Here is a 12,509-nt window from a genome sequence, read left to right on the forward strand (position 1 = left end):
ATTTGTTTGCATGTCGGGACCTCTTAGCAGCGGGGAACTGACCATGTGACCTTCCCATACATCTCCTCAGTCGTCTCACCCAGCCCAGCAGTGCTAATAAAGCCTTGCTGGTCTCCGCTGGGCCCAACAGTACAGTGGCCAGAGCTCTCCAACAATAATAGGCTGTTTGTTCAAGGCTGTGGCCAAGGGAAAATATTTGGACTCTCCCAAATTGAAGTATTATAAACAATCTTTTACAGGGGCCGGTGATATGAAAAGATCAGCAATAACACGGTGAATGTGTTTAAACAATATGGGGGATATGCAGGGGCTGCAGGGTGGGGGGGCTGATATATCATACATGGAAACACTGAACGGACAGATAGGGTGGAGGGCCGGGCGCTGCCCACGCAATAGCCATCATCGCTGTGGTTTTGGGCTGTGATGTGGGCCCAGCAGTAGTCCACATTGGACATAAAACATCCAATATTAAGTCTTTTGAAGCATGAAATACACTGTAGTTTATGTAACTCCCATGCAGATCTGCAGCCGCCCCATCCCTTTGAGCAAAAAGCCACAAGCACCGAATCTAATTCAGCTCGTGCTATTTGGTGAACTGTGCTGTATCATGGGCTGTCAGCACGTCCTTAACGGCACGGATCGTTGCCATGACGCCTTAGTTATTTCTAGCAGTGCCAACCGGGGGCAGCTTTGTCTACATAAAGTGGAGAATGTTACCCAATACAGGAAGCCTTTACACTGTAAGAGGGAAACCCCGCTCATTTCCAGGCAGCGGTCAGAAACGCCCTCAAGGGGGAGGGGTGGTGGTGGGGGGGGCAGGTCTTACCCACACATCTTCCGTCGGCAGGCTTGAACCCAGGGCCACAGTCCTGACACTGGAAGGAGCCTGGGGTGTTGACGCACACTCCGCTGGGGCAGGAGGTCGGATCGCTGCACTCATCTACATCTGCTCAGGGACAAGGTGGGACATTGCAATGATAATTTGAATAAGTCATTATTAAAACAATGTGCGCATGCACGGATGGATGTGGGTCTGAGTTCACAGATGCTCACATACACACACACACACGCGGATGCACACACGCACACACAAAATCCCTCTGTAATTAGTTGAACATTGTTTTTTTCCTGGCTTAGACCAGAGGAAAATACAACAGTGGTTTTTCTGTAACTGGGCTACACATTAACTCATGGCAGCTAACAAATAGGTCTGGCCAGCATTGTAATATTATGTTAACTTCACTATGGGGTCTGAGTGTGTGTGTGTGTGTGTGTGTGTGTGTGTGTGTGTGAATGTGCGTGCAATGTGAGCCAGTGTGTGCTTGCTTCCATGCGTGTCACCTTCGCACAGGCCCCTCCAGGACTTGGCATAGCCGGCCTTGCATTCACAGGTGTAAGATCCTTCCGTGTTGACACATTCGCCATCCTGGCACTTATTGGGCATGCTGCACTCATTAATGTCTGCCAGTTTGAATGAAAACCAAGGAGAATGGAAAAGAAAGTGACTATTGTGTTCCAGAGCATTAATCACCACTGTCTACTTTTTAAACGAACGGCGCTGACAGATGAGAACTTGCGGTTCTGTACTACAGAGTTAGAAGACTACCAGCGGCCCGTGGGGATGAACATCCCTCAGAAACACGACACCGCCTTCTGCGATCTCTCCCTCACCTTGACAGAACTTCCTGTTCTGGGTGATGACCTGGCTGTAGCCGCTGTAGCAGTGGCAGGTGTAGGACCCAAAGTTGTTCACGCAGCGGCCCTTCCCTTCACACGGGTTCTCCTCACACTCATTCACATCTGCAAGGACAGATAGGGAAAGACAGAAATGTTTCCATCAGAAAAACATTCTTGAAAACATAGAGAAGAGTTTTTCCATTACTGTCTGATTCTCATAAACTAGCTGTGATACATGGGGAGGAAGATGATACCATGTTTATAGCTGGAAAATATACTATATATCAGCTATATATGTATATCAGCTTTACATTATTCAAGACATTGTGATTAATATTGTATTCATAGTATTTCCATGATGTCACATGCATTTCCTAGCAAAATGGTGCTTTACCGTGTGTCATTTAATTATAATCACCTGTTATTTTTCTACCAAAATGGCCGTTTGGTGATGTAACAGAATACTATGAATAGCTATTGACTGTATATATGTATGACTCATGACATCACATGACAAATGATAGATATTACTATTTTGTTACTTGCTGTTTTGTTAATCTATAATATTGCATCTTAAGTTTACTTTTCTCTGTTTCTTTACTTGCATTTTAATGTATGACATTATATGTATAACTATAGAGTCCATACTGCTTTGGCAACATTGTATCCTAACAGTCATGCCAATAAAGTTTATTTCAGTTGAATTGGAATTGACAGAGAGAAAGCGAGAGAGGCAGAAAGACAGAGAGAAGGAGAGAACAACGCACAGAAAGAGCAGAAGATTTCTAGTGTGACATTACATTACGGTTCCACTTCACCACTGGAGACTGTGCACTTTCCAAGCCCTGACTCTGGAGCTGCTCTACAGTACAGGCATTCCTCAGCCATGGGCCCGAGCCCAGCCGAGTGCAGCGGAGGCTTTGGCCGAGGCCCTCGCCGTGAGGTAAGGGATCGCAGCACCGTGGCAGCTCTTTGGACGGCCCGCTCGCTGTTGTCAGGCGTCACAGAGCAGGTCAACATAAACAAACGGATCCTTTTCATTTTGGCCAGCTCGATTTCTCAAGGCTTGTGCGCTGGGGAAGCCTTTGGTGCTGAAGACGTGCTCGCGTTGAGACGATGATAGACAGAGCCCCCGAGACCTCTGCTGTGTGTGTGTGTGTGTGTTTGTGTGTGCACCTCTCTATGAGCGTCCCTCCATCACCCCTGTCTCACTCTCCCTCTCTGTCTCTCTCTCTCGACTTACCGATGCAGTTGGTCTGCAGTGCGCTGAGCTTGTATCCTGGCTCACAGAGGCAGGTGTAGCCCGTCTGCACAGGAACACATTTCCCATGGCCACATATGGTAGGAGTGCTGGCACACTTGTCAATATCTAAGAAAAGACACAGATATACCAAAGGTGTGCAGGTGTGTCAATACAAGACCTCAGCATACACAGACAGATAGTATTCAGCAGATAGTATTCAGCCTATTTCTAGCCTGGGGTTACACAATATCATAGACGCTGTAAAAAAAACCTAAAAAAAACGTGCATTCCGCCAACACATGTTGTTCTCCATGGAAACTGTCTTGCTGTTTTATAGGTGGGGTCTTGGATGCGAGGACAGGTTTTACAGCGCTGTAGTGTTCTAACAGGTGGTATGGAGCGCTTACAAAGGGGTCGGGGAGAAACAGGCCCGTGGCCATGCACAGCGGAGCCTGTCATTGGTGTTGTTCTTGCCTTTTTCCGTCCAAATGGATTCTGGTAAGGCAGGGAAATTGGATTGGGCTCCTGGGTCTGGCTGAGAGCAACGAACCAAACTATGTCCTCCTCTATAGGATCACTGTAAGTTCTCCTCTCTCGCTCTTTCGCTCATTCTGTCTGTCACGCAGACACGCTCTCATCCTCTCTTCCTCCCTTCTCCATAAATCTGGCCCCTGCCCCAGTTGAGACAGCTTCCCCGTCCAAAAGGCACACTCTCTTTGGTTTCTTGCCCTCTCACCCTCTGTGCTGTACAGCAGCCTCAAGCCAACTTGGCTCTGGGAAAAGAGGTCAAATAAAAGCACAATACAAGCTCTCCCCAGCTAAACTCTGGGTAAGCCTGCAAGAATGTCTTATGGGATGTGCTGCTGTACGCTAGCAGATGACAGAGAACATCAACAATGAACAGTCCAACACCATGTTGCTTTTGTGCATGGGTCGACAGTGTTAAGCCCTACAGCTCCATACAGTTGCACCCATCTGTCAATTGGGCACTCGTGATTTTAGATATTTTAGATGCATAGAGCCCCAGTGTTTCATACATGGTACTATGTTATGTCTCACCTGTGGCCTTCGTGGCTGAGTCTATGGGGGCTGTGTCCTCTGAATCTGAATCTGGCTTCAGGTTGACGATGGGGGAGTCTGGATCTGGAGAGGTGTCTGTTATGTGGGATAGAGTGGGGGGGGGGCATGGAGAATGGAGGGTGATTATCTACAGAGAGAACCACTCACATTGTCACACAGTGAGTTCTCCTTCTGTACAACCTAAATGATATACGGCCTGTTTTCCCAACCACTCCTGCCCTGGCAGTCACTCACTGGGCCTCCTACTGTAGCGTGGCAGCTATATATAAGATGATCTATGTCTTTCAGCTGGCTTAAAACAGCACCGTGACAGAAATAAATCAACTGGACTCATAGAATGGAGTCAACCTTCAGACTTTGTCAATGTTTTCGCTGGCACAGGGGTAGAGTAGACGAGGGTAAAGACTGCCACTGCTGTGTGGGGGCAATTTATAGAAAATAGATCAGGAGTCTGTGCCTGACTGAAAGCATGGCAAATCTCTGTTGGCCCTGGAGCTCTCAGATGCTACATCAGTGCCACAAGAGGCACTGGGAAACAGTGTAAAAGCACTATAGTACAATTTCAGGTTGAGTTTACAGACAGTATTTTGTCATATATCTTGAATAAAGCCATGAGAAAGACAAAATACCTGGATACTTCAATGGTGGGTCAGTCACAACAGTTGGCTAGAAAACAAGCAAATATTACAAAGATTCAGGTTAAGTTATGGTCACCATATGCATGTCCAAATGTCTGCTTTTGACATCATATTCACTGCTAATAAGTGTGTGTATCTACCAAAATGTGGTCTGAATAAGTTATGTAATCATAATAAACCTTGCAGCTGAGATAGCTAGAGCATATCTCTCTAAGATAAACATTTCAAAAGCAGGTTGATAGGGAGGGAGAACTCACCACGCTAAGTATTTCCACATCTGCTGGGAGACAGAAATGAGAAGAAGGTTTATCAGTAGTAAAAGTTGACATTGTGTTCTCATTAACAAGTACCATCACTAAATATCGGTACATATGGGCCCATGTGCTCTTTGGGCACTTGACTTGCAGCTTTGGAGGTTTTATTTCTAATAAAACAAAGCTTACAGCACATTTATCCTCTAAGCCACACAGTGAAGCTTGTATTTGAAAAATAGTGCAGACTACTGGCCATGGAAAAATGCAAATAGAGACAAGGAAATAGATATCTCTGATAATGAAGACAAAAATCCCTAAATATTTACTGAATTGTCTCCTCATATAAATCAAAATGCTGCGGCAATGCCAATAAATTATCTCACAAGCATTAAATCAAGAAAAAGTTTCGCAGAAAATCCCGGGGATTCAGATGTTTGACCTCTGTGGATTGCTCCTCTGCTGCGATGCTTAGAGGAGGTGCACTCTGATGGATGGGGGACGTGGATACTCTTTCGCATTTGTTCGACAGTGGATCAAGTCTTTATTTATGGGGATCAAAACATCCTGTTGATGTTTGGATTCTCACAAAAAGCAAATCCATTTACATCCCTTAAAAAAAAAAAAATTCCTATTGTGTAATCACTCCGCTACCCTGCATTGTTTATGCCTTGGGTTGTGGTAAAAATATCCAAGTGGTCGAGCGAATACCATGTTTGGATAACTCCCAGGCCTAAGTGCATAATATCTGCAGTACATTCAGTAGTAACAACCATTCATCTCCTTACCAATCGGAGTAAACATTTATCAACCTTAAAGTCAACATGGCAGAGATTTAGTGTACAAAACATTTTATTCTCACCTTCTGGCGGTCTAGGTGTCTCTCTGGCTGGGTACTCGCTGTCTGGAGAGGGATAGATCGGCTGCTGTGGCTGCTGTGGCTGCTGTGGAGTGTGGGGGTGCAGGGGTACTTGCGGTGTCTCGGGGTACACGGGGTATTGGGGTATTTGTGGGGTTTGTGGGTAGCTGGGATACTGCGGCCTACTGGGCAGCTGCTCTGGCAGGGAGGACGGGGGCTGAGGGTAAGTGGGGCTCTGCTCCTCCCAAGAGCCTCCTGTGCTCCTCAGTTCATCGTCATCCAGCTGTCTGAGAGATATCTGCACATCAGAGCGCGAGTAGGTGTATCCATGACCGGCCGGGCAGATCTCCTTGAAGTGGTCTGCAGGATAGGAAATGTACAGCAGCAAACAATGAGCCATAGAAAACATTACCTCCCTATCCTGCTCTCGGTTCTCCTAAGCTAACATGAAACGCTGCCAGGGTGTAATTATGGCTCATATTTCTGTCTGGTGTTCACAGCAATACCATAAGCCATCCGTGTAATACTGTTATGTTGAGCATGCTGTGCTTTACTGTGTTCTGTGAATGGGGAGGTAGGATTTCGGCTGTGGCTGCGGAACTGGCTAGCTGGCAGGCTAGTGACAGCTGTCATAGATTGGGGTGTATCTGACACACACACACACACACAGCCATGCCAGCGGGGGAAGTAGAGGATCATGTAATACTGGCTGACCTCTGAACTCTCTGCTGCAGGGACGTGTGAGTGAGAGGCTAATGGAGGATTGGCTGGCGAGATAAAAGGCGGGAGATCGCACCTCTTTGTGTCTGAGCCCAGCAAACCTCAGCGATGGTGAATCCATTACAAGTGAGAAGCACTGTGTCCCCTACCTGACCTGAAACTAGCAGCTCCATGCCAATAGAGTCTGGAATATAGATATGAGTAACGACAGATATGCGGTCACTGTAAATGCTTTCGTGAACGCAGGTAACGTGGATATGATAGGCTACTGAATGATGAATCTAAAGTGGAGGGAAATGGAGCTATATATGATCAAGAGCCACATCACAGGAACCGGAGTAAAGCTGGAATGCAACTCAATGGGCTCCCGTTACCAAGTCACCAGTAATGGGCCTGGCTGCTTTGTACAGAACATGGCTCTAACAGCTTGTCAGGCTGTACAAAAGCCAGCGTCCAAGTAATCAGAAGCTGTGTGTGTGTATGTGTGTGTGTGTGTGTGTACGGTGTCAGTCCTGGCTGAGCAGCACCATGGAGGTCTGTCCCTCTGATATCTGATCTATGACAATCCCATGAATCACTGGCCAGTGCGGACACAGTATAAAACCAGCCTCTTTCTCTCAAAGACTTTGAAGATTAGATCGGTATGACAAAAAAAAAAAAAAGATGACAACTACTTCCCATGTTTCACTTGGCCAAGCTATTTATTTCTGCTGTGAAGCATAGCTGGTCTATTAGTGGGGTTTCTCTCTGAGGGTTGGAGTGATAACACAAGACTAACTCCCACTATTATGTAGCCTCCAAAATATGAAAACAGTTATGCTTTTGGTCTGTTTCCACACCAAACACATTTGGTTATTTTGAACTGCTTTACACGCCTGGCAGACAGCAGAATGGTGACTGAACAGTGAACATTCGTTGCTTGTGTACTTTCATTGCCATCAATAAAGCACTGCATAAGATTACATGTGACATTTTATATCTGCAAAAACATTTAACCCAGCAAATTGCATTTCAACAAGTACAATCAAACTAGAAAAGGCCAGTTCACCCAAGTTCACAGATTGAGCAAGTTTGGTCCTGAGTTTAAACAGAATGTTTTAAAAGAGACTGCAGAACTGATAATTTGGTGGAGGAGAATGGGAGGCACAAAATGGGAGACACATGCAGCAACTGTGCGGGCTGAAAGTAGGTGGCTGTACCTGTTCCTGGCAGGGGGCAGCGTTCACACCCTGGGCCCCAGGCCTTGCCCACTCGGCTGCAGCAGCAGATCTGCTTGGTGATGTGCTGGGCGAGGGGCAGAGAGCATGTGCCTACTGACACCGAGCGGTAGCACAACCCCCTCTGTTCTGACACCGCCTTGTCCGCTGAGGAGACGATATGTCCGTCAGAACATACGCACTAGACATACGAGCGCAAAAGATGATAGCCTTTGATTCATTGTTATGACAAAATGAGCTGTACTTACAGACGCAGTGGCTCCTGGCAGGGTCCAACATGTAGCCCGGTTTACAGGTGCACCTGTAGCTCCCTTTGGTGTTGAGGCATTCAGCGTTCTTACAGAGTCCAGGCATCAGACACTCGTTGATATCTGTGAAATACGGAGTGCTTCAGTCATGCAGGATCTACACTATAGTACCCTTGAAAATGTTGGATTATGGAAACGCGATGAAGTCATGTTTTCCTGTGTTTGACTCGAAACGTTGAACTCCCAGTGAACCCATATTCAGTTCAACTTGGCTACGTAGAGTAACATGATACTTTAACTTGGTTCAAGTATCAGTATCATATTTAGTCAACGCACTGCAGTTAAGGTGCTGTATACACTGTTTTTAAGCTTGCAGACCAGAGAGGATGATGGATGATGTAAGCCTTTAGAAATCTTTGCACCTTGAGAGGTGACAAAATATCACAATATATCATGTAATCAAAACCTCCAGCTGCTGGAGAGCGATGAAATGTGGAACCTTTTATTTAAGTTACACAATATATGAAAGCAAGGTGGGGTGATGACATGAGGCAAACACATGCACAGCAAACCGGACCAATGTAAACCAGAATACACACCAACAATTCTATATCCTTTTGATATATTGAGAAATGTTATACACTCGAAAAGCTCTGGTAACTTTGCCTTTAAAAGCAGGCAGGCGCAGAGGAAACAGGGGAATGTTTTAGATTAGTATCCTTGTTTCTTCAGTGTCTTTCCTTTACTGTGTCCAAGGTCACAGCATCTTCAGCTTACGTCAAGGAGCGAAGGCCCCAAAGTGTTTTTCCTTTGTCTAGCCTAAACCATGTGCTGCAGTGATGGAATGGTGAGCGCTGTTTGCTTATTGCTCCGTTCAACAACAGCTTCCAAGCCAAATGGAGGTAAGCTAGCTAGTTAGTGTGCCAGTCAGGAGCATAGGGGGACATACTTCAGGCGCTTAGTCATGCCATCACACTGGGACCAGGCAAAGTTTGTTGTTCTACCGTGTTAAACAAAGAGTAAATCATTAGGCCTTTTCCCATTGCTTTGACGACTGGAACCCGACAGCCTGCCACCACAGATTTTCCCAATTCTAATTAATCTGCTCTTGTTTTGTTGTTTTGCTTCCTGCTGGAAAAAGTGAGCTTATAAGGGAAAGGATTGAGTCTGATAAATACTGAGGACTGAAGCAAATCCAGGCAATGCCTCAATGTTCTTTTTGTTGTTTTCTTCTTTTCTATCTCAGTTGCTCTTTGTTTCTTGGTTTCTCTTTGCATTTTTCCCTCTCTCTCTCTTTTTCACTGTCTTTGAATGAGTGTTTATCTGTGTGTGTTTGTGTGTGTGTGCATGTGTGCGTGCGTGTGTACATGTACGCATAAACCTACAAGCTCTGGAGTAGAATTGAAGGAAGAGCTAGTTCAAGGCTAAAGCTGGCCCTTTGATGACCCAGCCTTCAGCCTCTGTGTTAGTGACAATGTAAACAAGCCTGCTGCGCTGTAAGCAGAAGTGACCTGTCCCTGCACTGTGTTTGGAAGAGCCATGGGGCACATAAAGAAGTTGCAACAGGCAACAGCTGCCTACGCTGTGACGAACCGGGTTCTCCTGGGGTAAACGTAACCGGTTGTTATTCATACTCTTATGTGGGTGCTATGGGGACTCGGGCTTAGTTTGAGCAGCATGCTATCTGGTCAGAGTTCAGGTCAGAGTTGGGCTCAGCCTTCATCACATGGGGTCTTTAATCCATGGTTCGGTTGAGTCCCAGATTAGTGCTATTGTTACAGTCTGCTGGTGGGTTGAAGGAATTGAACCTGACTTCCACGACAGCCTGTCATGACCGGCACTAATCTCGACACCTATTTTAAGTTTACGGTTGGTTGCTCTCACAGACATATAGCCCTTGTGGTTAGGGCCCAGATGGAACTTATTGGCACCCATCACCAGCTTTTTTCATGATGCCGATTTTTTATTGTTTAATGACGCATAATGATGACTGCACTACAACCAAAGAGTCTCCTAACTCTGGTTAAAGTGACAGCCTGTCTGCTCTGACCTTACATGACCGTGCCCGTTCGTCACTTCTGGAAAAGCCAGGATCCACATAAACATCAGCAGGAATTATTTATGGACAGTATAAAGGAAATAGCTCATACGGCTTTGTGAGTAGAATGTATTGGCAGTAATGGTCAAAGGGAGTTTAGTATGAGGATTTCTCTCTCATAAACCAGTGCTACTTTGAAAGTCTCAAAGCAGACTCTTATGATAACTCATGGGGCAAAAATGCATCCATTTTAGAATTAGTGAATAGTGATTGGGCCTTTTCAAAATATTGCCAAAGCTGCCATTAATGGGAGAAGCATGTTTCTTAGTGACACAGTCTCATAACTAGACCACTACTTAGAGGAATGGCAATATGTTCTTCCTAAAAGCCACAATACAGAAAAGACTTAGTCTCGACCCGTTAAGCTAAGCAGCTTTCAAGATGATAAATGTCACTACTGCTGTTTGTGTTTTATATTTGTTAGTAGCTTTTATTAAGTTAATCCAAAGCGGAAGAAACTTCCATCCTCTATACTTTGAAGTGGTGTTTGTGTGATCCGACCTGGTCCCTGCAGCAGTTTACTACCAGCACCCACAACAGCGGCTGCACATGTGTCTACTGTATGCAGGCCTTTCATCTAACAAGCACAGATACAAATGGCCAATTCAGCTGACCTAGTTTCTGAAAAGCATTCTGAAGATAAGGGACCTTCCTGAAGTCAGAGGGCAGTGTGTGGCTCTGAGGGGGAGTCTTATCGTGGCACGGACGTCACAGGCCACAGGGGCCAGAGCAGAGAGACAGAAGGGTGAATCATGCCTATTCTAAGACATAGAACTGTGATACAGGATATGAGACAAGCCCTGCTCTGTTCCAGTAGAATACAGTATGAGCAGCTCAGGCTAGGAGCTGCAGCTTGGTGAGCTGGACACCATCCTGATAATAATGACAGAATCCCAGAAAAAAATCAGGTTTTTGCCTTCTTGGCAGTTGTTGTAAGGGGTGAAATTAAAAATAATTTTTGGGAATGGAGCGGCAGCTGAACGGGACAGAGACTTTGAAGCTGGCCAGTAAATATTGTGGGTAACTGTCAGTTTTGCTTTTTGGAACTCAAGAAATGAGCAACTGAAAGGGAGGAACATCTTGAAGCGATCATAAAACGAAAGCACGAATAAAAGCAAGATAAATTACTAAGTTTGTTGGCAACTCTTGACACCATTTTGGACAGTAAAAATTGTGTCCTTGTCCACAGCTCGTTTTTATAAAAAGCTGTGGAACACAAAAGAATTTCCCAGCTTAATAACTCCATCATATCTCTGAGAAAATCAACGGGCCAATCGTAGTGTGCAGATCAGGAAATTTGTTGAACTTGTTGAACCAGTGGATGAGGCCTGTTATTGAGGTAGTCAAAGCTGCCCATTGGACCGTTATGTTGTTACACTCCATAAGCTTCAGTAAGCATTGCCCTTTGGATTATGACACCATTAATCAAGTCACTGGGTACCAAGAGCAACTCATAAATCTTAGCTATCATCCACTTTGCTGTAAAAACTAGATTGTCAAAAAAGCTTCATTTTGTTATTCAAAAAGTCAGTTCTCAAAGCTTTGTTCACAGATGAAGCAATATTTCGGGGTAACTTTTGAGTAACCTTTGTTTTGTCTACAAGCCAATATTTAGCTACAAATTTGCCCTTCAATTTGATTCATTCCAGTGATGTATAATACCACCAACAACAAACTCTCCCAGTGGATGTTTGTCTATAGAGTGAACACTGTGGGTGGTTATCTCTTCATGAGCTGCTGGCCAGCTGACAGCAGCCTCTAGAATGCTGTGATATGGCTAACTATGTGTTCAGGGACAACCTGAGTTTGTTTTCACATACAGATGGATGGATGAGCTGGACGCCATGCACTCTTTCCTCTGCTGACACATTTAGGGAGGTTGAGCAACAAACTGTTACACAAAAGGTTTGTGACTACAGCTCTCCCCAAATACTCAAAGAGCCACATTTACCATAATCGCAGTCTGCCGTACCATTCTCCACTTAGAACCCCAAAGACCAATTAAAACAGCAACCCCAGGCGCTTATTGGCTGCTGAACTCTGACCCTGGACTATGGCTAATTGTAGCCTTGACCTGGTTCCCATACATACAGCGAGGAATACTTGTATAGAGGCCCTCAGGGGTCCATGTATGCGTGGAAACATATGGATAGTGTGTTTTTATCACATCCCTGGAATTAAATTTGATTCAATTTTTGTAGAGCAATACGGTTTTCCGCTATGGGTAAACAACTTATTAAAGTTTAGAGTGGAACAAATCTTGTTAGAACATTCAGAAAGTATGGATCTAAACAGTCATTACTCAACACTTTTTATAGCTTACCTTGACAGTGTGTGAGGTTCATTCTTTTGTAACCTTTGGGACATTCAACTTGTCCGTTTGCAATCACTGCATATGCTGCAAACAAAACAGAAACAGAAAACACAGCTTAGAAGAGCAAAATGATCCCACAGTGCGATGCCTCTGTTTCACAAAGC

The 12,509-nt window shown here is 45.1% G+C and overlaps 1 protein-coding gene across 1 annotated transcript in view; it reads right to left on the reverse strand.

The window, feature by feature from the left end:
• The window catches only part of LOC139644198 (latent-transforming growth factor beta-binding protein 2-like), an 81,129-nt gene that overhangs the window by 22,960 nt on the left and 45,660 nt on the right, over positions 1-12,509 (reverse strand). The window contains exons 9-20 of the mRNA XM_071519604.1: positions 12,355-12,429; positions 7,934-8,056; positions 7,668-7,832; positions 5,814-6,108; positions 5,752-5,774; positions 4,896-4,915; positions 4,630-4,666; positions 3,980-4,075; positions 2,921-3,046; positions 1,672-1,800; positions 1,342-1,461; positions 827-946 (exon numbers count right to left, since the gene is read on the reverse strand). Coding sequence (XP_071375705.1) covers positions 827-946; positions 1,342-1,461; positions 1,672-1,800; positions 2,921-3,046; positions 3,980-4,075; positions 4,630-4,666; positions 4,896-4,915; positions 5,752-5,774; positions 5,814-6,108; positions 7,668-7,832; positions 7,934-8,056; positions 12,355-12,429 — 1,329 coding nt within the window. The remainder of the gene's footprint in view (positions 1-826; positions 947-1,341; positions 1,462-1,671; positions 1,801-2,920; positions 3,047-3,979; positions 4,076-4,629; positions 4,667-4,895; positions 4,916-5,751; positions 5,775-5,813; positions 6,109-7,667; positions 7,833-7,933; positions 8,057-12,354; positions 12,430-12,509) is intronic.

Source organism: Centroberyx affinis, unplaced genomic scaffold, assembly GCF_046629955.1.
Source record: "Centroberyx affinis isolate AG114_WGS23_722 - 3 ecotype Tasmania unplaced genomic scaffold, CSIRO-AGI_Caff_v1 ptg000715l_1, whole genome shotgun sequence".
In the NCBI taxonomy this organism is placed as follows: Eukaryota; Metazoa; Chordata; class Actinopteri; order Beryciformes; family Berycidae; genus Centroberyx; species Centroberyx affinis.